General features: G+C 38.7%; 1 protein-coding gene across 1 annotated transcript in view; it reads right to left on the bottom strand.

Moving 5' to 3' along the window:
* The window catches only part of ANKFN1 (ankyrin repeat and fibronectin type III domain containing 1), a 577,395-nt gene that overhangs the window by 437,598 nt on the left and 112,304 nt on the right, over positions 1-27,493 (bottom strand). Inside the window, exon 4 of the mRNA XM_054689196.1 lies at positions 982-1,049. Within this exon, the coding sequence (XP_054545171.1) occupies positions 982-1,049 (68 nt within the window). The remainder of the gene's footprint in view (positions 1-981; positions 1,050-27,493) is intronic.

Here is a 27,493-nt window from a genome sequence, read left to right on the forward strand (position 1 = left end):
TGGGGTTTCAGAATTGTGACCTTCTACTTCCCTTCCTTCTTCTCCTCCTCTGTCTGTCAGCTACAGCCTGTTCCTTACACTCTTCCTACTTTCCCCTCAAGTATAGGAGTTTTTGTCCTTTCTGTCCCCTTCTCTTAGCGATAATAGATTTCCACCAATGTCTTTTTTTTTTTTTTTTTCTTTTCTATGCTGCCTCCACTCTCTCCCCGGCCTTCCGTTCCTTCCCGCAATGGCAGGATTTATCCTTTTGAGTATCAATCTACATATCACCTACTCTACAAAACCTTCCCTGAACCCTTCCGTTGAGAAGTAAATACACTTCCTGAATATACTCTTAAAGCTCTTATGTGTGATATTTCAACACAGTGTTGCAGTTGCCTGCTTGTTATTCTGACTTTTCCATTAGACTATGAGCTACCTGAAAGCACAGCCACATTTTACCTTTCTTCTTTTTTTTTTAAATAATAAATTTTATTTTTATATTCCCCATACAATTGCAACCCCCCCCATTCTGACCCCAATCCCTCCCCTCCCGCCCCCCACCCCCAAAAAGTATCTCTGGTTCATAGTTTTTTGTTGATTTTGATTTTCACTTTCTTATAGTTATTCATTTTCCTGGTCCCTTATTTAAGTTTTCTAGATTCCTGCTATGAGTGAGACCATCCGGTATTTCCACCAATGTCTTAAAGCACGTTTGTCGTCCTTCCCATAGAGTTAGACTTTTTTGTGAGAGACGAGATAAGGGTCTTAGAGTTTTGTGACGCTCCCTCATCCCCTGGTCTTCCCTTTCCCTCCATCAGTGACTTAAGGGACACTTTTCTTAGCATTCTCATCAATCTTTTCTATGAGACTCAGTGAGGTTCATGGGAAACACCTTGAAGAAATTGCAGAAACCCCCTTTTCTGAAGCTCTCCAGGAGCTTCACAATCTTCCTCCTGTTGTCCAATCACATCTTCTCCAGTTAAGTCAGGGCCAGCTTACCTCTATCACTACTGACATCTGTCTCTGATATTTTTAGGCCTTCTGGTTGTCCTGTAGCCTCAGTGCTCCTGTAGAGTTAAAAAAAAAAAAGTTGTATTTCACGACCCAGCATTTCCACTACTAGGGATCTACCCAAAGGACACAAAAACATTGATTCAAAAGAACACCTGTACACCTATGTTTATTGCAGCACTATTTACAATAGGTAAAACCTGGAAACAATCCAAATGCCCAAAAACAGATGACTGGATCAAGAAGGTGTGGTATATATACACAATGGAATAATATTCAGCAATCAAAAAAGATAAACTCATGCCATTCACAGCAATGTGGATGGAGCTAGAAGGAATTATGTTCAGTGAAATAAACCAGAAGGAAAAAGAAAAATATCGGATGGTTTCACTTATAGCAGGAATATAGGGGAACTCAATAAGACATCAGTGTAAAAAAATAACAGTACAAAACACAACAAAGCAAAAACAGACAATTATAAATCAGAGACATTCTGCAGGGGAGGAGGAGGGAGAGGGATCAGAGGGAGGGAGGAAAATGCACAAGGGACTGAGGTGAGGGTGCACGGGTGCATTGGTGAAGGAAACTCTATGGGGACTACACCTGAGGGGGTGGGGGGAAGCAAATATTGTTTAAAAATGAACAATGATGTAAATAAATAAATAAATAAACGAGCTTTCTGAATATTAAAAAAAAAAGTCACAAAATTGTCAGGCTTTTTTTATTGTAAGATTGAGAGTGATTCTCTTTCCCCCTTTCTTTAGTCTCCAGTAGAAACAGGTAGTCAAGTACTTTTCATACTCCACTACAAATTAGTTGAGTGTAAAATAGTTCTTACCCTTTCCAGTTGAAGGAAATGTGTGCAGAAAAGCCCTGCATATTGATATACTGGTGTGAGGTTGAAGGAGGGTAAGGAAGTAGAGATAGGGTGGAAATTTCCAATGTGTTCTGTACCCCAAAAATATAGGTCTACTTAGTAAAAGAGAAATGATGCGGATGATGATTATAAGGGTGATGACAGTGATTATGATTAATGACAATGATATCCAATAATGTTAAAGTATTATATTATGTGTCTTTATTCCTATGTTTTATATTCTTTGCCACAGTTTTGCCTCTCTTTTTTTGGACAATAACTTTCAATGCCTCAAGGACAGAATGAAAATTTTACAATCATCATGTTTTTGACTTTTGAATTTCAAAAGCCAGGCCCAAGGATAAGGGAAAAGCTTAAATTTGGTAGAATCAATTTTGCTCATTCCTGGAATGAGATAAAATTAGCCTGAGCTTCAAACTATAGATCTGAAGCATACAGCAAGGGAAGGGGAGGGAGGGGTGGTTAAAACAGGGGAAGGAAGAGCACAAGGGTCTATGGCAATGGTTCATGGGTGATGTAGTGGTGGCAGATTTATGGGACTACACCTGAGGGTAATAAATATTGTACAAAAATGAATAACAATGTAAGAAAATGAAAAAAGTTTCATAAAAAAAAAAAAAAACAGCCTGAGCTAGGGGGAGGGAAAGCTACTCAGAGTGGCAACAAGGGAACTGAGATGCAGATACTCAAGGTTTTCAGAGAAACGGGCCTTGTCCCTTGCTTCTTTTCCTCAGTCTTCCAACCTGGCCTGGAAATGGACCCTCCAAGTGTTTTGGTGATTTCTGGGTCTCCCTTTCTGGGTGGGGTCTTAAGAAAGCAGTGAGACCCAGTCCCCTCTCCAAGCAAGGCCCAGGAGTAGCGGAATAGAAGTGGCAGAGCAACACACTGAGTTCAGCAGATCCCAGGGCCCAAACCTACAATGAGAGGCTTAAAACAGGGCAACAATCTCCCAGGCTCCCTAGGAAACCACAGAGGAAGGTTCTTAGACAAATCCTTGGTAGAACAAAACAGCAGCTGAGATTTTCCTGTCTCCAAGTGTGGTAAGGAAGCAAATGACAAAAAATAGAACTTGAAGTGATCGATGGTTTGGAATGTTTCCCTTTTCTCGATGCCTTGGGTCCCTTAGTACAAGATATAATTTCTTCATTTGCTCCCATCTCACCTTAGAATCTACAGCCATGTAAATTCCCCATATATATGTTACAAAATTTTGGCTTTTTCTCCCACTGATCTGTCTGATGTTAATGTGTGTGTTCATTCATTCAGCCTCAGAAGAACCCAGAGGGGTGGGGGAAATTTCCACTGTGCTCTGACAATAGTTAATGACCTAGAATTAATGATATCTCCACAAACATTACCCAAGACATCACACAAGTTCTTAGAAAGTAGATGCACCCTGAAGCAAGGCAAGTTGATGAAAACTAAAAGAACTTTCTTTTTTTGTCAAGGGATAGAATATGTACTCATAAGGAAAACTGAATCTCATGAAAATGGATAAATTACAGTCCTTGCCAAGTGATTCCACTGACCAACATTCTTAGCTGCTGAACTTTTAAAGCATTATGGATTATACTTCTATTATGTTTCAGGCATCTAGCTAAGCACATTACATACATTAACCTGTTTATTCCTCTAGATGAACCTGTGAGTTAGATCTATTACCAACTGCATTTCAAGTATGAAGAAGTTGTGGCTCATTGAGGTTAAATGAGTTGCCTAGGATTTCACAGTAGTGGCAGGCCTGGACCTCAACATAGATATTTATAACCACAAAGCCCATACTCTTAACCACTAGAATGTTAGAACTTAATAGCTATGCAGGACCAGTGATAGATTTTCTTTCTTTTCTTTCTGAGGTCCAAAGTATAAAAATTTGGCCCCTCAGATACTATCATTCCTTCTACAGCTTTGCTAAACTTTTTCTGATTCACTTGGAAACAAAATCATCACTTCAAGTAATGTCCTTTTGGATAAAGTTATCCTGAGTTTTAAGCAAATGCCTTACAGATATTTATAATACTCAAATCATTGACTATCGTAGCTAAAGGGAGTTTTTGGGTAATCCAGCTCAGTGATCCTCTAGACCAGCAGCAGCATCCAGGCATGGACAGAAATGCAAATTCTCTGGCCCAACTCCAGATCTATTGTGTCATAGATTCTGGAAGAGGAACTCATCGATCTGTGTTTTAGCAAGTCCTCCAGTTGATTCTGATGAGCAATAATATTTGAAAACCATCATTCTAGTTCAAATCCATGCATACATTTGGGATCTAATATACACCAGTAATAGATACTTCCTATTTGATAACATTTCCATGAAAATCCCTGCTGGTAAATTTGGTTACATGTTTATTATGTCCATAAGATAAAAAGAACAGGAAGAGAATAATTTAGTAGAAAGATGTGCATGTATAAATATTGTTGGAGACATTTGTGAAATTCATATCATGTTAAAGGATTTGAGTTTTGTGCATAAAGAAGGAGTGTGGGCTACATGGGGAAAGGTACATATTGATTGGCATTTTACTATACATTGATTATAATGCATTTTTCATTCAATCATCCATTAAGAATTTATTGAGTGGGGTGTGAGGCTCTGAGCTATGAACCTGAGCTATAACACTATCAATAGGATTGGGCAAGCAAGAATAACAACATTGGAATTTAATAAAGAAGATGTTATGATAGATGAAATGGCAGATGACAAGATCTTGAAGAGATGATGACAATGTGAGTGCTGACAGATAGGGGATACTTGGAACATTTATGTATTTGTCTAAAGTTTTCATTTGTACCCAATTTAGTGTGAGAAGGTGGAATAAGACAAGAAGACCCCTAGATTACCAACTGATATTGATAAGATGGACTATGGTGATCCCATCACCTAGAATGGAACTACAGAAAGAGGAATACATGGAGTGTCATCAACTCTACCGCAGTGGCATGATCTCTGATGGGGCCCCATAGTGACTTGAGTTATTAAAGCAGAAAGTAACCAAATCCATTGAAAACATTTATTTTTTATTTAAATTTTATTTTTATATTCTCCATACAATTACAACCCCCTTATTTTGATCCCAAGTCCTCCTTTCCCCACGCCCCACCCCCATAAAGTGTCCGTGGTTCATAGTTCTTTGTTGATTTTGATATTTTCTTTCTTATAGTTATTCTTTTTCCTGGTCCCTTATTTAAGTTTTCTAGATTCCTGCTATGAGTGAGACCATCTGGTATTTTTCTTTTTCTTTCTTATTTCACTGAGCATGATCCCTTCCAGCTCCATCCATGTTGCTGCAAATTGCATGTGTTTATCTTTTTTGAATGCTGAGTAATATTCCATGGTGTATATGTACCACATCTTCTTGATCCAGTCATCTATTTTTGGGCATTTGGGTTGTTTCCAAAGCTTAGCTATTGTAAATAGCGCTGCTATAAACATATGAGTGCAGGTGCTCTTTGGGAGAACATTTTTGCACATAACACTAATGATAAAGGACTGATCACAAAAATCTACAAAGAGCTGATGAGACTCAACAAAAACAAAGAAAATAATCCAGTCAAAAAATGGGCAGAAGAGCTAAAAAGAAACTTCTCTGAAGAGGAAATGCAAATGGCCAACAGGCATATGAAAAAATGTTCAACATCACTTGTAATCAGGGAAATGCAAATCAAAACTACCATGAGATTCCATCTTACACCAGTGAGAATGGCACATATTAAAAAAACTAGCAACAACAAATGTTGGCGAGGGTGTGGAGAAAAAGGAACTCTTCTGCACTGTTGGTGGGAGTGCAAACTGGTCCAACCTCTATGGAGAGCTGTGTGGAGATTTCTTGACCTACTAAACATAGAGCTTCCATATGATCCAGCAATTCCACTCCTAGGTATTTACCCAAAGGACATGAAAACATTTTTAATGGCTGGGGAAAAATCCTTCTTTACATTGAACCGAAATACTGACCCTTTCTCTGCATTTATCTTATTTTGACTAGCAAGTCTGAATAAATCTAATTTGGAGTCCCTGCAGCTGAACTCTCAAAGAAATGTCTGTAAATAAGTGTTTCTATATCTAATCCTATTGATTTCTACTATCATTTGTCTTCATTTCTGAGAAACTGCAATCTGGCAATGATTCGTCACATCCTAATTATTCCCTTTCCACTTATTTCTTCTAGACAGTCTTAATGAATAAAAGTGAACATGGAGATGTATCAAGAAAGCTTGCTGTTAAGGAACTCTAGAATCACCTCTTTTTGAAAAGTGAGTGATCACCCACTTCTGTAACCATTTGATGAATGTCTCTTAATCATGCATAAAATTAACAAAAACAAAACCACACAAACAAAACCCTATGCTCAGCCTCATTGAATCATCGGCTGCTTTCTCATCCTTTGGTGTCCCAACATCAATTTCTCAGGTTTTCATTCACACCCAGAGGTCTGTGTCTTACTGACTCAAAAATATCATTATCAAAATTTTCTTTTACAAAACAGCAAAGTGCAGACCTCAAGGAAGCAATTATCTTTCTATCCCTAACATCATTTTTATTGCACAAGTTCTCCCCTGGCAAGAGTAAAATCAACAGTTAAAGGTCTGCTCTTTACTTACTCTCAGATGTATGGGTTGTTCTAAGTTTAAAGGCCAATTTTTGCTGCCTTATTGTTTTGGGGAGGTTGCTGAAAATCAATAGAACACATGTCTGAAAGACATCTTCGTCCTAGTGCCTTTTCTTCTTTTATTGACAAATATTACCTCTAATGTTAACATCAGTACAAACCCATAGGAAAAAATTTGCAAAGTGAAGAAAAGTACAAAGGAAGATATCAAGATCACCCATAACCCACCAAAAGAAAAGCAACTACGTTTACATTTGCATTCCATGAATATATATTTTTAGTTAAAATTAGGTAAGCTTTTTATTTCCTATGTTTAAACATTATGACAGCGTGTTTTTGCAAGACATTTAAAATGATTTCTCAACATTATTTTTTTATCACCAAAATATAATTAATCATATGAATATGTCAAATTCTAGGCTAACAATTCCCAAATTCCTGGTCATTTAGTTTCCAGTGTTTTGGCAATCACAAATAATGCTGCAGTAAAAATCTTGGTGCATGAAGCTTTATTTTGGATGGAAAAGTACAGACTCCCAGGTATGGAATTTCTGGGCTGAAAGAAATAAGCTTTTTAAGGCATACAGCAATGTCTGCCCTTTTCTCTATGCGTTTTTACCGATCTGGGATCATACTGTGCATATGTACCTGATTTTTTTTCATTTCACATTACAGCAATATTTTTCTATTTACCTGCAAGTTCCACAGCTGCTGGGAATTTCATTTTTTATGACATTTTTATGAAAATCCCTGTGCATAAATTTGGTTACATCTTTATTACTTCGACAGGATGAAAATAATGGGTTGAATGATATAGAAAAAGGGTCTGAGCTTAACCATATTGCTGTACTGTGTTCTCATGATTTTTATTGTTAGTATCAGTGACCACTAAAAAAAATGGACATTTTTGTGAGGTTTTTATGTATTCTTTTCCTTTATGATTTTATTCTTACTTTAATTAAGATGGGGTTCGCATTGGCAGAACATATGATACATTCATATTCTTTTTAATAGCTATGTAGTTAATTCTTGGTATGTATATACTAAAATTGATAACCATTCCTCTCTAGGCTGATGTTTGTTTCTAGTTTCTGGTATTTCAAGTAATGCTGCAATGAAAACGTTATATGTATTTTTTTTTTTACATTCCTGATAATTAATGTTGCCAGAAGTGATATTGCTGGACCAAAACACCTGTGTATTTCACACAATGGAATATTCTCAGCAATCAAAAAAGAGAAACTCATGCCATTCACAGCAACATGGATGGAGCTAGAAGAGATTATGCTCAGTGAAATAAGTCAAAAGAAAAAAGAAAAATATCAGATGGTTTCACTTATAGGAGGAAGATAGGGAAACCATAAAAAGGGTCAGGAAAAAAAGACAAAAAACTAACAGTCAACTTCTAAGTTGGACACATTCATCAGGGAACAGGTAAGGGAAGGTTACCTGGTTAGCTGCCCTAACCAGCTGTCAAAATAGGAGGGAGGAGCACAAGCGTCTATGCTGATGGTTCATGGCTGTCTTGGTGGTGGTAATTTTATGGGAACAATACCTAAGAGGAGAAATTAAACACTGTACAAAAATGAACAATGATGTAAAAATATATAAATAAATAATAAAATTAGTGTATATCCTCAACAAATACTAACTTTTTTTCCAGGAAATTATCAGTTTATAATAATTTTCACTGGATAAATTTCAAAAACTTTTTTTGTTGGACTTACATGCAGTCAAGTCTGTCAATTTTTTTCATTTAAGGCTTCTAGATTTATATCATTCTTAGTAAAGATTTCCCCTTTCTAAGATTATATACATCTTCTCATGTACTTTATTTTAGTATATTTATAGATCTAATTTTATGTTTACAGCTGACCTTTGGATGGCTTGGAAGTTAAGGATGCTGAGCCATACAGTTGAAAATCTAAGTGTAACTATTCACACCCCCAAACATACCTACCCTGGTTTTTTGATATGAGGGAGAATTGGTTTTAGGTCTCATGCCCCTCCTTCCTTCAAATTTCAACTTTTGTGGATGTTCAAGGTCCTTATGGCTCTTCATATTGTGGTTTCTGTATCTGCAATTGATTCAACCAATCTACCTCCATGGTTAGTTAAATCTCTGAAGGGAGAACCCGGGGATAGAAAAATAAGTTGTGTATAAGTGGACCCATGCAGTTCATATCTCATGTTGTTCAAAGATCAACTGTATATATTTGGGATATATATTCATACCTACATAAACCAGGTAACTTTATTTTCCTCCACAGTGGTTTTATTTTCTTAACTATGGTATTCTCAGTGCCTAGGAGACTGTTTGGCAAATATTTGCTAAAGGTTGAACAAAAATTAATTGGAGCTGAGTGTTGACAGTTTGCTTTACAAGGCATTCTGTCATGGACTTCCTTATATGGCCTGCATCACTCATTCTGATACATCACCCAATGAATGAAAAGAAAAATATTGTCACCCTCACTATTTTCACACTTTTGTAATCTAAATTACCAAGTGTTCCTGCAGGATCAACAAAAGAAGATATCACCCTGATGCCATGGTTACCATTTCCTGGCAAGTCACCCCAAGTCCTGATCCTGCCCTAAACAGCTGTCAGAGTCTGTGCATAGGCAACAGAACCATGACTTTGATAGAAAACCCAGCCCTCCTTAATTATAATGCTTCCATCTCCACCCCCAGCTAAAAATGGGATCCAGGTAAACTGTATGATGAATGACTGAGGATGCTCACCCACCCCTTTCAGAAATACCCAAACTTTCCCTGTAACTTAATACCTATTGTGTAACCTCCCTGTGAATATCCCTATAACTAACTTCTTTATAAAATAAAAAAAAATACAGAAGATGAAGAGCCTGGTTTTGGTCCCAAAAGACCGCCTCACTCCTAGCTTGCACTAGGAGCACCATTATTTCTGCTTCCATCTCAAACCAATGCCATACACAAAAAATGAAAACCTACAGATATTTTGCCCAGTTACAATTCATGCCACCTGCTTGGCTTTTAGCCTAATGGGTTAAGGATTCCTGTTCATCACATTTAAAGTACTGCCCCCTTGGTGTATATGTACCACATCTTCTTGATCCAATCATCTATTTTTGGGCGTTTGGGCTGTTTCCAAAGCTTAGCTATTGTAAATAGTGCTGCTATAAACATAGGGGTGCAGGTGCTCTTTGGAATTGATGTTTCTGTGTCCTTTGGGTAAATCCCTAGGAGTGGAATTGCTGGATCATATGGAAGCTCTGTTTAGTAGGTCCAGAAATCTCCACACAGCTCTCCATAGTGGTTGGACCAGTTTGCACTCCCACCAACAGTACAGAAGAGTTCCTTTTTCTCCACACCCTCGCCAACATTTGTTGTTGCTAGTTTTTTTAATATGTGCCATTCTCACTGGTGTAAGATGGTATCTCATGGTAGTTTTGATTTGCATTTCCCTGATTACAAGTGATGTTAAACATTTCTTCATATGCCTGTTGGCAACATTCAAAAACGATAAACACATGCAATTTGCAGCAACATGGATAGAGCTGGAAGGGATCATGCTCAGCGAAATAAGCCAGAAAGAAAAAGAAAAATACCGGATGGTCTCACTCATAGCAGGAATCTAGAAAACCTAAATAAGGGACCAGGAAAAAGAATAACTATAAGAAAGAAAATGTCAAAATCAACAAACAACTATAAACCAGAGACACTTATGAACCAGAGACACTTAGGAGGGGAAAGGAGGGACTGGGGTCAAAATAAGGGGGTTGCAATTGTACGGGGAATATAAAATAAATAAATAATAATAATAATAATAATAAAAAGTACTGCCCCCTTTATCTCCCAGTGAAATAGGGACAGTGGAATGGGGACAGTACAATGGGGAGCACAGAAGGGACAGTACAGAGCACAGCCATCCAGCATGGATTTGGGTCCATGCCACTAATTTGTTGTGGTTCTCCATCTATAAATGGGGATAACAATAGTGCCTCTTACTTGGTTGTAAGGATTAAAAAGTTGATACACATAAAATGTATAAAGGTACAGAGAAAGCTGCTATCAAAATGTCAATTATCATACATGTCTTGCTGCCCAAGGTCAAAAGTTCTTAACATTAGCAATCTCCAAGAAAACAATACATTTTGCTTTCTAATTTCTTTGAAAAAGCCTCTCAATCTTTGAGCAGCGTTTGCATTTTCTTTTTTTTCCCTTTTTTTTTTAATTTTTATATTCCCCATACAATTGCAACCCTGATTTTGACCCCAATCTCTCCTTTCCCCCTCCCCCCACAAAGAGTGTCTCTGGCTCATAGTTGTTTGTTGATTTTGATTTTTTTCTTTCTTATAGTTATTCTTTTTCCTGGTCCATATTTAGGTTTTCTAGATTCCTGCTATGAGTGAGACCATCCGGTATTTTATTTTTTCTTTTTGGCTTATTTCGCTGAGCATGATCCCTTCCAGCGCCATCCATGAGCATTTGCATTTTAAATGAAGACCACACCAGCCTGTTTCCTTGTAAGAAAGATTTTTGTTTTAAATTAAATATTTAATCTTATTACAATCATATTTTAATTACTTTAGGGAAAGGTTTTTATATAAAGCAACCAAAGAGCAAATTGCTTGGATAATTTATTTGTATCTCCAGCTTGAGATTTTCTCCTATTAGATATTCAAACATCTCACCCTTTTGTTTTTGCTTTTCACTCCCAATTTGCCAATTAGCCTTAGAAGCAATTTGGTGGAGGCTGAAAAGAAGGAGGAGAGAATAATATTTGAGCACAAGGCATTCTGTTAAACAGTTTGCTGCCATTTTTCATTTGATACTATAAAATATGTATAATTACTCTCATTTTTACAAAGGAAGAAACTAGGACTTTCATATGCTCTAGAAGCATGGACTTAAAAACAATAACCACTGTGTGGCGAAAGGGAAAACTTTATTTTTGGAGAAATTAACTTCTGAGTTGAGAATTAACTCAGAAGAGTCTGGTAGGAAAAGCGTTATCAGCCAACTACTTTCTGCATAACCCCTGCCCCACCCCTAAATGGGATCCAGCTTATATAGGCAGAGTTTCTGAGTAAAACAAAAAAGAAGATGAAAATGAAGACAAAGGTGAAGACCCAGAAGCAGAAACAGAAGAGGAAGCGGAAGAAGTCACATTAAAAGCAAACATACTAGAAAAACATTTACTGGGGTGGGGGCGGGGCACATGATAATTTCCTAACACCCTAACAGAGTAAGATATGCTAACTTCTCTGACAAATGCAATCTGTGCATGAAGAAGGGATGAACTTTAAGAAGTAAAATCCAAAAGGAAATGTCTGTTTCAGTTGGTCACTGTGGGTTGGTTTAGGGAGTGGGGTGGCAGAGAGCAAATTCCCGGTGATGGGCAAAGCTGACTGGGGGGCCTTTTCTTCTTATGCTGCTGACTCAGCTTCTGCAGGTGTATTTTACTTGTGCTTAAGTTGCTGATTTTCTTTCCCAGAAATAATTTACCCAAATATCAAAATATTATATGATAAAATGGTTATTTGACGTGGTCTGCTGATTCCAAAATAGCTTATCTTCATTGTGCAGTACAATGTCCAGCATTTAAGATATAATGTTATAGGAGTATTATAAACACACACACACACACACTCTCTCTCTCTCTCACACCAGCAACCAGTTTTGCCATAGTACTTTGACCATTTTGAATGTAACCTCTCTTAGTAAGCTGACTGTAACAAGTTGCCTTATATTTGAAAAAAAAACAGGAAAGGGTAGGTTGCTAGCTTTGGCAATATTGATTTTACAAAGATGACAATGCTTATTTGGGATTAGCACCTTTCTCCCAGGCAAAATTAAGCTGTGTCCCATGTTCCAATAGCCTTATCACATAAGCGGATTAATTTCAATAAGGCACATTGGCACATATTGTTATTATTATGCAAAGATGCTTGAATTAGCACTTTAAAAGGAAACAATCAAATTTTCTTCTCCCTACTCTTTTTAAAAATTTTCTCCATGCTGGAAATAAGAAAGCCCATATCAAATACATGCAGGAATTAGAAAGAAAGAAAACTTAGAACTTTTTCAACTTTCCAGTTAGAAGAACCAAACTTGTGACCAAAAATAAGCAAGCAATACAATCAATTAAAACAGCTAAGGATTTGCAAGTCATGGGATATTATAAACTAGATCCTGTGGAAAAGTTGCTTATGTTTTTCCTCTGAGGCCTTCCAAAGAAGGCAGACTGGGGATACTAGTTGAGCTTTATTGGTATTTTGAGTCCTTGTTATTTATATACATCTCTTTGGATGTAATGAAATTAAAATTTAATGAACATGCTTCTGTCCAACAATAAAATAGGCTCCTTGGAGAGCTGCCACTACCCTTCCACTAAAGGTGCTCAAACAGGAGCTAGGTCACTTGGCTGGGAATGTTCTGCAAGGAAAGCAAATACTATGAAGATTATTCAGAGTAAGATCACTGAGATCTCTCCCAGCCCTAAGATTCTTTAATTTACAGGTCACTGAGCACGTGGCTATCTAGACCCATTTTTATTATATCACTCCATTTTCAGCACTGATTGATTGACAATAGTGACTTGATTCCCCACGCCCACTATTAAACCTCTAAATCACAAACCTGTAAACCAGAGTCCACCTGCCACATCTGGCCAACCGCTGCTTGGTATAGTCTACAATCAAGAATGATTCTGATATTTTCAAGTAGTCAGAAATCAAAAGAAGACTATTCTGTGGCCTGGGAAAATTATATAAAGTTCAACACCCAGTATCCATAAATTTTCACTGAACACAACCACACTCGTTATTTGCTTAAGTGTAATCTGTGGCTGCTTTCATGAAGCCACATAAGAGTATACTGTGACAGATACTGCATGGCTTCCAAAGCTAAAAATATTTATTATCTGGCCCTATATTTTTATATATTTTTTCTGATCTATGCTTTAGAATGTAAACTTCTGAGAGCAGGGATTGTAGTCTTTGTTATTTACCTCTGTCACCCCAATATTTGGCATCCATGTTGTGGTCTTTGAAAGTATAAATGAAGGGAGGAGGGTAGGGATGAGAATTTATTAAAAGCCATTTAATTTGCTTATCAGTAATTTCTTCTTCTAGAGACCAACAGAGATTTCTATCCTTCCTCCCAAACAAAGCAAAAGTAAGTCATATGTGAACAAGAGACTCAATCTGCACTAACATTGAGATTTAATGTACTTATTTGTCACCATGATTAAATCATTAAGAATTTTGGAAATCACCCTTGGACGTACTATTTTACCTTAAAAACTTATAACTTATTCAGACTTTGCTGAATTCTCAAAATACCTTGAGAAACTCTTTTCTTGTCTTAATCAGTTGGCAAATTTAATGCTCCCTGGAGGAATAATTGTGGGGAATTATTCTCTCAACACAGAAAGAAAGTCAGCTCAGCAATTCAGTGACATTTGCTGCAGGTTAGATGAATGTCAACACCTTGCTCCTCCCTCCACACAGAAAGAACATTAAGTCATATCACAAAAACAAAAAAACAAAAAAACCTCCCAAACATTTTCTTAGCAATGCTTTTGGAAACCCATTTTAGAATGCTAAAGTTCTGTTAAAAATGCTTACACTGATTCTCATTCTCCTCCCATATTTTTAAAAACTATTAGTTACACAGTAGTAATTATCCAGCTGGCACTTCTTGCAGCAAAGGATTTCCAAGTTGCCTCCCCAATTTGAAGCCGTCAGGAGAAAGGCTGAAGACTTGCATTTTCTCCTACAGCTTCATGCTCTAATTAAAGTAATAAATATGGTTCTCTCCAAGGGGAAAGGAGTCAGGAAGGAAAGATCTCTTCCCATCCCTGAGTCCTCAATACAGTTTGTAAGATTTAAATTCCAACTCTTGTGGACAGTGGAAGAAGCTGTACACATAGACAGAAGAGGAGAAAGAGGCACCTGGTGGAGCGAACAGCCCAATCTCAAGGCCAAAGTAGAGCATAGATGAGCAGCCCTTTGAGGTGCAGGGACAGAGATCTCGTGTGCTTCTTCCTTCTCACTACCTGGAGCCAGCCAGATTGGAGATGCAATTACAGAAATATCGTTACCCTCCAACAAAAGCAATCAGTTATTCCAACAACAAAATGATTTTACTTGGAAATAAGCAACAGAGGAGAATGCAGTTTGGAGAGTGAGTGCCTGGGATCTACTTGCACCTCCCAGAATCCAAGGCTAAGAATCCCTTAGCCATGAAGTACAATACAAAGAAGAAAGTTCCCATTTAACCTTAACCTTAACCCCTGGTGGACCTTCCCGTCTGTTCCCTCAGAGGGGGAATCAGCGTTGCCTCCCTTAGGAGAGGGAAGGCATGTTGGATCCTACAGTTTTGCTGATTTGCACATGATGGACACTTTTTCTAGCTTCTTGATCTCATTTAAATAGGGTTTCTGTATATTAATGCTTGCAATTGCAAAAATCACTTGGGTCACAATTGTTAATTGGAATAAAAGTTTTAATGATAGTTAGACAAGTTTATTAGATAATCAAAGTCAGATTTGACTCTGTGTAAACTGTTCGAATAATCACAGTTTGAATTTAGTTTATATAGGTAGGGACAGTGAGTCACTGACATGAAAAATGTAAATATTTTTGACAGGGCGCCTTCTGGCTCGAAGTTGTTCTGACCTAGAGATATGCTGATGCTATCTCTGCACAGAGGAAGGCAATGCCAGGATTTAATCTCTTCCTTTCTAAAGAATGCTCTGTGGAGATGCAGAGACTGGGTACCCATTGTTAGGATCTCCTTTATCTGGCTCCTTCATCTTTAGTGGGGTTTGGAAAGGCTGACTTTACTGCCCACAGGCAGCAGATTTTGCATAGTTGTTGCACAAACTTCAAGTCTATGCATGTGACTTTGTGCTCTTGTCTACTGATCAGGGACAGGTTATTTCTATAACATTTGACAGTATGCTCACACAGTTTAGATTGTGAAATGGGACATAAAATCTTAGTCATGTGTTTGTTTCAAATTTGTTTCAAATTTGGTTTATTTTCATTCTGAAGATGAACAAATGGTTAAATGTTTTGTAAAGTCATTACTTCATCATTATAAATAATTTAAGCCATGAAGTATAGTGCAAAGAAGAAAGTTTCCACTTAACCTTAAATCTTTCACCAAGGAATACCATAGTTAATAAGAACTATCATTTCACATACGATTTTTAATGTACATAGAAGGAATAATACATGGACCTGAAACTTATAAAAATGGTAATATGCTGTATAAAAGTCTTCACTTTAATATGATTTTTATAGAAAGAGGTAAAGTACAAAGTGACCTTATTTCTTATTTTTCACAAATATCTCTGTAGGACTGATGAAATATGTTATGGAAGCTATTTTGCAGCTGGAGTCATACTTTTGAATTTTAGCAATAAATATCAATTTTACACTATTAGTTGACTATCAAAGAACTCCTACCTCCTCCAATTGCTTCTATATTTTTAAAGTAATTTTATTATCTTTATTATTACTTTATTATAAATTTTATCACATGAGTAATGTGTAAGTATAATTTACATGATTGCTCATATTAATTATAGATTTAAAAGGATTCAGTATATATACCATTAATATTTTCACTTTGGATTTTTCAGTCCTGATTTAATTTTTCGCTTCATGGTTTTTATTACTCGAATTTGTCATTGAGTAAATATGTGTTCTTTTAATAAGATATGTTGGGTGCTAAAATATATCTCATTTATATAACCAAAATGAAAATGCATACATTGTGCAAAGATGAAAAAAGATGTAAGAATTATATAAAATATGTAAATAAAAAAATCTCGTTTAAGTATATCTAATTATTACCTTTATATTAAAATACATCTTGACTCAATTCATCATTCTTGATCAAACCCTCAGAACTTTAGAGGCTTTTGCAATTAAATATTTCTATAGAAAAGAATAGTATCCATCTGATTTTCTCCTCTTGGTTCCTATAGCATTTCAGTTTATGTCAGTTGGCTTTAGTCCAGCTCTCATATAAAGTACTGAAGTAAAAAATAATTTCAATATAGATTCATAGCAATATAAAAATAGTTAAACTTTGCCATCCTGATAAACAAAAACATAACACTATTGTTTTAGTTTGCATATCTTTGATTATCTTTTATTAGATCAATTGACAATGGCTGTTTTGTTTGTACCTTTTGGTTATTCACACAGAAAACATATATGTAAATTAATATAGTAGTAACATATAATTGGATTAATTTAATAGAGCTACTACAGGAAGGTTAGGGTGTCATGTTAACTAAAATAAGGTCATTCTAACCCTTGCAATATTATTTTGGGGTTTTTAATAGAAAAATATATAGAATGGTATTATTTTAAAATTGAAAGGATTGTAAGCTATTCTAATTCATTAGTTTTTAAACAACAAATTTATTTTTAAAGAAAATCTTTTTATATTAAGGCCCAATTTAAAAATAAACAAAGTGGCTCTACTCTAAATAAAGTAAAAAAGAATTCAAACTGTTTTTACTCTTCCTGACTCCCAGGTGACTTAGGAAACCACAAGTGGCTTACACTTTGAAAACCAACAAAGACGAGATGATAATTTTGTACTCTGAACCTGTCCTCTGCTTGCAGCACAGAAGAAGGACAAATAAATTATTCAGGGTATGTTCTCTGACCACAGCGAAATGAAGCAAAAAATTAAAAACAAACAGATCACTAGAAAATTCTGACTGTCTGAAAAATAAACGACACATGTCTAAATAATGCAAATGTCAAAGAAGAAATAGCACAGACTATTAGAAAGCACTTTGAGGGCCTCCCCGGTGGTGCAGCGGTTGAGCGCTGGGTTGCGAAGCTGCCCGCAGCCTCTGCAGCGCCGGTTCGATCCCCGGCCACTGGGTGAGGGTCCCACATGGCCGCAGACCTCTTCTGCCACCCACTGCTCCCCTCAGCAGTGTACTTCGGTCCTTCTGCCTGTTCTGTTCCCCGCTCTGGCTCTAGTGAATTCTCTCACCCTCGGGCGCTTCTGACTGTACCCAGTGCTTGTATAAATAAACAAATAAATAAATAAATAAATCTTTTTTTTAAAAATTAAAAAAAAAAGACAAAAGAGAGTGGGAGGGAATATCCCTAATGTCACTTTAAAATGAGGCCATCACTACAGGTATTGAATGTTAATAGATAATAAAAAATATTACTAACAACTTCACATGAATAAATTTGAGAAAATCAGTCCAATTGACACATTTCTGGAATCCCCTAATTACCAAAACTAAAATAACAAGAAGAAATAAAGGGGCCTCCCTGGTCGCTCAAGGGGTTAAGCACCGCACTATGAAGTAATCTGCAGCCTCTGCAGCACGAATTCGATCCCCAATTGGCCAGGGAGAAACCCACATGGCACAGCAGACCTCCCCTCTCACCTACTGCTCCCCTCAGCAGTGTATTTCATTTGATCTGCCTGTTCTGCTCCCCACTCTGTCTCACTCTGTGAATCCTCTTCCCCCTGCCCCCGCCGCATCTCAGGCCTGTACCCCAGTTCTTGTATGCATAAATGAAATAAATCTTAAAAAAAAGAATAAAAGATATAAATAATTCCATGTTTATTAAATGAATTGAATCTAAAATTTAAATCCATTCCATTATATAATTTCAATGCCTACAAGGTTTTATCAGTGAATTTGAAGAAGAAACAGTAATTTCTCATACACTCCTCAGAGATTAGGTGGAAAAGTGTTTGAGGTTGGGGTATGTGGCAAAATTCTCATCTTAATTTTGAGGCAATATTACTTGCTATTAACACTTGTTAAGGCTATTTCAAAAAGGGGGAATTTATAGACTAATATCTCTCTAGTAAACATAGGTACAAAAATCTTAATCTAAATAGTAGCAATTTGAATTCAGTGACATAGAAAAGGCTAAAATAACCCACTGGGGATTAGTTATGAGAATAAAAGTGTATCAGTTATATATTGCAAAAGTAATGCTATGTAACAAGCCACCCTAACTAAAACTCAATGTCTCAAAAGGGTAATTGTTTAGCCTTAACTCATTTTTGGTCCTGCCTTCACAACCATTTTTGTAGTAAAGTTGGGGGGGGGCTGATTAGAGAGAATCATTATTCAAAAAATTATTAGTTCACATAGCATTTCCCTGATTTAAATCTATGCCATCCTTTTCCATTATCCCACAGGTTTTCACTAAAGGTGAAGATTTTGTCTCTTCCTATCTATACCCAGCTCCAGCAACTTTCCTTTCTCCCAGAAACTGCCACTTGTTGCTTACCAATGCCCCCCTGTTCTTTAAGGCTTCCTCTTTGATATTCTGATACGTACTGTGATGGCTAATAGCATGCATCAACTTGACTGGACCAGAGGGTGTCAAGATATTTGGTCAAACATTATTCTGGGTGTGTTTCTGAGGGCCTTTTAGATGAGATTAACATTGGAATCTGTAGCCTGAGAAAGGCAGATTGCCATCTCAGTGTGGCAATCAGAGGCATCTCAGCCTCAGAAAAAGGCTGATGCCCTCAAGTAAAATCAAACTTCTCCTTGACTGTTATGAGCTAGGACTTCAGCCTATCCATGACCTTCATTCATACAGAAATGTTGGCTCTTCTGGAGTCTCAAGACACCTGACTTTCAGACTGGAACCACACGTATCACTTTTCCTGGGTCCCTAGCTTGCCAGTTGAGTTTCAAAACCAGGAAATGAGAGCTATTTTCAAATGACTGAGCTGTTCATAATTAAGACATAGGTTTGTTTTTTGTTATTCTAGAGAGCAGAATAGGGTCAAGCAAGCATAAATTTCAGGTAACCCATTTTAGCCTCAATTCATTCATTCAACAAATATGCCTTGAGAAGCTACTCTGTATGACAGGCACTGACTGTTCTTGATACTTGAAATATATCAATGAACAAAGAAGAAAAAATTTCTGCCCTCATGGAACATCCAGTCTAGCAAGGGAAATCTAAGACATCACTGGAAAGAGGAAGTTAAATTGTCCACTTGGAAAAAGTGACTCTTCAGTAGCTGAATCTCCTGGCAGAATCTTGATAACAGTTTAGCATAGTTTTGAGAAGATTCCTAAATAAGAATTGAGTTGAATCAGATAACCTCTGAAGTATTTTTCTCACTGTGATGTGTTTTTAGTCTTGAAAATTCAAATTATTTATGATCAATATCATGGGCTTTTCTACTAGGATTCACTGAAAATTAAAATGGATTCATGTCTTCCTTGGATGACAGAAGGTGGTGGAACTGCTGCCTCTTTCAACTAGCCATCCATGTCCATTTGGTTTCTACCTCTGGTTCTTACAGTAGTGTGCCAGCTGAAAATATCACTTCCTAATTCCTTATCTCTTAATTCTCACTTAGATTTCCTTTGTGCATTACCTTTGTTACCCTTTACTTTTCCTGCACAATTTGTAATTACACCCGAGGTGTGATTATTTGCATATTATTGTTTATACCCTTTCCAATATGCAGTCTTCATGAGACTAGGGACTTTGTTTTCTTCCCTAGTTTACCCGGGCCTCTGACATGATGAAGTGCAATAAATATGTCTTGATGATGAATGATGAGTTTATCGAATAGGACGCCTGGAAAGCAGGAATTGTTCATCTTTAAGTTATCAAGAGTGTTGATGGGTTTAGTTGCCAGAAGCCAATCATAAAGGAGGAGATTTCCAACAGCTGAGTCTTTTAGATTTCCCTACATTCTTGAATACCTAGAAATCTGGAATGTCACATGGGTTGGGACCTTATCTAATAGTTTGATAGATAAGAGCTTGAACCCACTAGGAGGAGCAGGCCATGAATATGCATGAGTATGTGGGTACACAAGCAGCATTTTTAATAGCTACTTTCAGAAATATTTTGGAAAACACACACACACACAAAGAAAAACAACCTTTTCAAATCATCCAAATAAGTTTGAAATTCATGCTCTGCTGGCTGTTGACCCCAAAGCGGCTGAAGATGGGAGAATGGGGGTGAGAGGAGGGTGCAGGGCAGGTGGGGCGTGGAGCCTGTGACTTCCATTGGAGGCCCAGCCCACCACGTGCACAGCCCCCCCACCCCACCCCCTCCCGCTCCACTCCCGTGGACAAAGCCCTCTCCACTTGCACAGGGTCCCAGGGGTGCGGGGTGCTGAAGGAGCCGGCAGGGGCCTGCCGGTGCAGAGCTGAAATGCTGACAGCCCTCTGATTGCCACGGTCACCACAGTAACTTTCCGAAACCTCCCACGGCGGGGGTGGGGGAGGGGAAACCAAAAATCCCAAATATAATTTAATTTCCAGGGTAAACACTTTCATGTAAAAATGGCCAAGGCTTTCCTCGAGGCGAGGCTCCCTTCTTTGGCAGGACCACACTGCCCCCTTGAGCATTCCGGAGAAACCCTCCGCAGAGCTCGCTGGCAGCCCCAGCAGTCAGGAGACACTGTCTGCAGACAGGGGGACGCTTGGAGAGAGGCTATAGTCAGGGAGCACAAATAAGAGGGAAGAGACTTACTTGGCATCTTCTCTCAAGTGGGCTTAATGCAAATCACCAAACCATTCACTGTTAGGAACCTTCAGTTGACCTTGAAGGATCTACCAGCAAAGTGCATTGCAAATGGTCAGATCCCTGCAATGCATCAGCCCTTTGAGAACTGAAAGTCCCCTGCTCCAAACACCCCTCCTGGGGGCCTGCTCCCAGTCCCTGCTTAGTATAGTGGTGGTGAAATTGTCCAACATTTACTAAGTGTTTACTATATGGCAGGGACTGCGCTCAATCCCTTGTATACATTTTCTTAACTAGTTCTATAACAACTGTCAGGTGAAAGCTACCATTTTCTGCACTTTCCAGGAGACTCTGGAATTTTAAGTAATGTTTCCATAACTACATGATCAATGGCTTAGCAGGGATTTGAGCCTAGGTCTATGAGACCAGACTGTGAAGTGTGTTTGGTGGGGAGGGGGCACATGACAGTTCTACCTCCCTCTGCAACATCACTTGGATTGGTTATCTCCAACCTCTGTAAAATGAAGGGATTGCCTGACACCAATACTAAGGGTGAAGACCCTTATCTTCTATGAAGTTATGTCTTTTATGTCTTTGACAGCTGAACAAGTCAATTAAAAATCACTGACAGGAGATACAAGATAGGAAGGTTCTGATGGGCAGTGGTGTTGGGATGGAGGTCAGCTTTGCAGAAGGTACAGAAAGGGGGAACCCACAGTTTTGGAAAATCTGATGCATGCTTGAGGACTAGAGAGAGAAGCCAGGTCCAGATATGTGTCCTATAATCACAAATTCCAGCTGCTTCCTAATTTGGACACAAAGTGATCTTGCACAGACAGGCCTGTTAGCTGGTCCATCTTAGATCAAAGGCAAACTATTCTACCATGTTCCATTTGCTCAATTCCATTTATACAGCAATATCCATCCTGGTAGGGGATCGTCTGAAGACAGTGGTGGGGGCAGGGGATGCAGCATTTAAAAATTGTAGAAGTAAATGAAACTGGAATATCACTTGTGTTTTCCCTCCTCAAATCTATCTATCCCCTGCAGGGTTGTGGAGAAGTTAATAGGACGAGTAACTGCTCAGAGTGAACTGCTGAGCTTGGAAAATTGCTTCTTATAATAATAACAATTATGACTTATTGAGCCCTATCTCTGTCGCTAACACTAAATTAATCATTGCCAAGTAATTTCTAGGTTTTCATTCCTAGCCTTGTAGATATGACAATATTTGAGATCTTCAGTTCAGACAGACACACACACACACACACACACACACACACACACTGATCTACTAGACGCTGGGCACTAGTGTCCTATTCTAGAGGCTTGGGTAAGAGTTCACTTCCACTTTACCCTCAAGAAGTCTTAACCTGTGGCGTACACAGGGCAACTATTACATTACAAGGTGTAAAGGCCACAAGGTCTACATCCAGGTAGCTACAAGGCTCCTAGCCCAACTCAGTCTGAAGGAAAAATGAAGGTTAGGGAAAACCTTCAAGAGGAAGTGATAAGTACGATCAAATAGGTGAAAGCAGAAAGATGTTCTAGGCAGAAGAACTGCAATTAGCAAGGACACTTCCACAGGGAACAGTGTGATTTGTTGAGGGAATTGCATACAGCTGTTCTGGCAGCTGTGAGGATGCCTGAGGGAAAACAGCAGATGACAAGTTTGGAGAGGTAGACTGGAGACAGATGAAAAGAATTTATAGTGCTTTATCAGCCATTTATTTAAAATGTTATACTAAATGGAGGCCATTGAAGAATTTCATGCAATCATCCTTAAATAAAATCTGAAAATGTTTCCCAATTCAGTGCCCAAGACTGAAAGAAAGAAGACAGAGTCTAAAAGAAATAAGATGATATGGCAATGAGGCTGAATACAATGAGTAATTGGGGTTTGTTTAGGGCTGTTGACAGTTTCTGGGTTGTTTCATTGTAGAATGGTACACGCAATATAATTTGTACTTGATTCTTAATGTGTTTCCATGGAGATGATCATGTCTATGAATCAGCTTCTTAGGTTTAGATCACTGCTCTTACAAGCAGTACCTGTACCTTCTCTGCTTTGACAGAACATGATCAAACTGCTGTACTTTCTAGGGACCATCTTATTTATGTATTCCCCTTTTGCAGTTAGCTGGCTTATAATCAAAACAATTCTTCCCAGAATTACAGACAGGGTGAGCCCTATCTATGAAATTCCAGGATCATTCTCCGATTTTTGTTTGAAATCAGATACCACTAAAGGGTATCACTGAGGAGTCTGAAATCCATAAAAAGGAGAGCAACAAAAACTCAAAATAGAATCAGAAAACTTATTTGCTCTTTCCCTTGAGCTCTTGTGCAGACAAGGAATTATGATGCAACCCCACTGGCCGACCATAAATTGTCCAATTTCTTCACGCCTCCAAGCTGACGCCAACCTGTCATCAAGATCTGGTCTTGATCTTTCCAGTCTGTTTCTTCACTTTTTAAACTAATGTCTGGCTCTTTACAGTCTCTTTCTGATTAACTTAGGATCTGGCTTTTCTCAGTCAGACTTCTGCCCATTCAAGAGTTGATCTAACAATGCTGGGTTTCCTGGGACTTCCAGCATCTCAATGAAAATCAGGTCATGGAAAAACCATGTAATTTAAATCAAACAGTTCCCATGTGCTCTGAGATTTAGGACCCACTCCTGAATATTATACACGGGTACTTACTCAAGTGTCTCTTCACTTCACGCTACCTTATTTCAAATGGTACCTTGTTCCCACTCATGTTCCACGTGCCCACCTTATCTTGGGTACCTTTTTATGGTAGCTTGTTTATTATAGTTACTGCTTATTATGTGCAATATATGCCTATGTGTGTTATATAAATACACATGTCCTCTCACACTTATATTTCAACAAGGATAACCTGCTAGCTAGAGACAAGAGAGGAAGATAAAGTAGGTTGATAGGCAGGCAGGCAAGCAGAAATGCATCCAAGTCAGTGTATAGGCAGAGAGCTAGAGAGAAATAAAACACATTAAAAGGCAGTCAGTCAGAAGAATGGCAATGTGTATCCTTGTAGACTCACACTGTTTCTGTGCAAATAAAAAACATCCAATCTAACAATCCCTAGGGAATCACAGATTATTTTGAATTAGGCTCATCCAGAAAATCCATGCTGATCTCATTACTGAGCTCTTCCAAGGTACAATCCCCTCACCCCCGACTTACGACTTGGGGCTGACACCCAGGGCCATCTATTGATTGTTACAGGAGCATCCCAGAGCAGACCTTTCCTAAGTCTTACTTGAATGGGGAGTAGAAAACCAAGGGCTCTTCTTAATGTCAGTACTAAGTTTTATCATCTCTAAGACAACCCAGTAGAAACATAACCTAAGTAAAAACCAGGCTGATGCTCCCCTATGCTGGTAGATGTCCACAATCATCCAGCCCCATCCCAAACTTCTCACCAGATGGCCACCCTCTGTGGAAATGCTCTCCTTTATGGTTTATGGTCCTTTATGATTATGGTCCACAACCTATAATCTCATCTCCACACAGCGAGGCCCTAGAGTATCAATGACTCATGTGCTTCAATCATCAGGACACTTAAGAAGCTTTAATTCTGAAAAGAGGCTACTATTTAAATGGATTTCCCTCCAGACAGCTTCATGTACTGTGATGTCAAGTCTTTCTCTTTTTCTTTCTCTCCCTTTTCTGTCTCTGTCTCTCTATCTCATACATACACGCGCGCGCGAACACACACACACACACACACACACACACACACACACAGGCACCAATTATTGGTTATTTCTCTGTAACCTCAGTGGGTTCATTTGAAATAATGATCTGCATGGGGCAGAGCCCTGCTTGTGCAATTGTGGATCAGAATGTTACAAGCTTTTTTTCGTTTTTGAGTAAAGGTGCACAAAGGTACAGTTTATTTCATCCCCCCCCCCCGCCCCGGGAATCTACATATTCATGTTGTGTGCAATGAGAGTGTTGCTATGGTAATGATTATGACTTTATATTAAGTAGCTACAAAATCAGCAGCAAGAAAACTGGTTTTATTTACCATTCAGTCACGCTTCCTCCCTCCGCTGCAATCCCTGTGCCCTCCTGGTTCCCCGTGCCCAGAAGTCTGCTGATGCCTTGCAACAAATATAATTTGGCTGTGACCCCTGATCTGGGTGGCCACTTTTCAGCACTGGTGGGTGGGGCAAAAGAAATGAAAGCCTCTTAAGTTGCTGCTCTCTTTCTTTACTTAAGGGTTAAAAACATGTAACAATAGAAAAACCACAGTTCCAAGAGGCTTAGTTTCTAGCATTCTGTTGTGAATTTGTATGTGGATTTGTTTCTTTTTTGCCTTTTCTAACCCACAGGCTTCTGCTCCCTTCTCAGCAGGATGACAGTGTGAGATCAAATGTTTTCCACATTCCCTCCAGCCTAACACTCTGTATCTGAAGGTTGAAACAGCACAGCCAGCTCAATCCTGGATAGATTCCTATTATAAGTTCTGTGGTTTCTAGCAAGTTCACCTCTCTGAGCTGAGGTTTTCCTAATCTTTAAAATAAACATTTTTTAAAACATTGTTAGATGTTTTCCAGTCGCGCTAGCTCTGGGTTATATGTGTAAAGTGCTTGGTTCACATGAGATACTCAACAATAAGCACCACTTAGTATGTTTTCATTTAGGTACCTTTCATGCAGCAAATAGCACTGAGAGTCTGTGAGGCTTTGGTCTCCAATGGCGAGTAAAGTGCCAAGCCTTCCCTCACTGAGCTTACAGTCTACTGTGAGGTAGGGATGCTGGGGGTGCAGAACTCCAAATTAACAGAGACATATGCAGAATTACAACTGTGGCAAACATTGACATAGAGCAATTGAAATTGTAGTGAGAGGACTTGACCTGGTCAGGGAAGTCCGAACAGGCGTCCTGAAGAAGCGAGTCCTCAGCAGAGAGAGGAAATAGGAAGATAAGCTGACTGAGTAAAAAGGACAGGCTGAGTGTTTTGAGCAGAGAGGTTGGAGCCCTGTGGCAGGAGGCTGTACTATGCAGTCAGTGAACCAGAGAATTCACAGTGACGGGAGCAGAGAGATGAGGTTCTGGGATGGTTAAAGAACAGACACTGAAGGGCTTGGAGGCATGTTAGCAAATTCTGTCTGGATCTTAAACAAAGAGTTGATCCCATTCCCAAGCAAGGACACATCCTGTGGTGCCAGGGACTGGTGGGGGAACACTTTAACCCCAAGAAATATGAACCCTTAAAACTGTCATCTGGATATCTGTGCACCCACTCTCCTCTCCCCTTACCCTCATGCCCTCTGCCCTTCAACAGAACTCCCTCTGATTTCCTGCCAATTCAGGGTCCTCAAATTCAGGTCCTCTGTCTACCTAACTAACTTCCCAGCTCTTTCCTCTCTCCCAAAAACTATCTATCCACTATGTCCACCACCCAACTGCTGGCCCCCAGAGTCCATGTTCCAATAGTAGACAGGTGATGGACTTCTATGAAGTGCCTATCCTACCTGGACTGAAATCCCTTTTGGAAACTTGGTACTTAGAGAGGGAGCGATGTGCAAGTTCTTTCCTAGTGGCTGAAGCTGTTCCATTTGGTATTCATAGGCTGTAGCCATGTTTTCCCATATGGACTGAGAAGCAAAGAAAGCCAGTGTTCAGCAAGAGGAGAGAACAGAACAGCCTTGGGAGCAGAGCAGACAAAAGGCAATTCCAGTTGCCGACTCAAGACAGCTCCTGACACCTGCTGCCTCCCCGTTTCTGTGTTCCTTGACACACCCCTCCTCCACTTTCCTAAATCTCCTACTTTTCTTAGCCAGTACATTTCAGCTGTAAATAATCTATAACTGTATTATAAATACTAATAAGCCCTATTAAAATCCAATCTTCAGGAAGTTTCTGATAAGGTTGTATATACTGAGATGTGAAGGACTTGAAGATTCAAAAGGTTTTGTATTCCAGGACAACCTAGAGCTAAAAGTCTTTGCCCAAAGATATAAATCTAAAAAGTGAAAGTCACAGGCAATTGTAGGCAGGAGGCTGGGTCTTTTGGAGGACTGGGAATATTCTAAAAGCTTCTAAAATCACATTGTATAAGGACAGTCCAACATTTCCCAGTGGTTCTCAAATGTGAGCGTACATTAGGGTCACCTGGAAGGCTTGTCAAAGTACAGAGAGCTGGGGCCACCTCTAAGTTTATGATTTGGGAGGGCTGGATGAGGTGCGAGAGTTTGCTTTTCCAACAGTGTCTCAGATGATGTTGCTGCTGCTGGTCAGGGGACCACACTTTGAGAACTATTAATTTTGAAGTCTGGCATTTCTTAAGGAAACAATATGCAGTGGCCTTTCTGAGTAGGGGGTCCTCAGACAACCCAAAGTTTCTTTCTCAGCATGCTAGGGCACTTTTCCTAAGTGGACAATCTCTTTAAATGCATTTGGAGAAACGTGGAGTTGGTACATGGAAGACGGCTCAAATTCCTTCTCTGATTGTCCCTACAGATATTAAAA

This window comes from Talpa occidentalis, unplaced genomic scaffold (genome assembly GCF_014898055.3).
Source record: "Talpa occidentalis isolate TD23 unplaced genomic scaffold, MPIMG_talOcc4v2.1 talOcc4.7, whole genome shotgun sequence".
Lineage (NCBI taxonomy): Eukaryota > Metazoa > Chordata > Mammalia > Eulipotyphla > Talpidae > Talpa > Talpa occidentalis.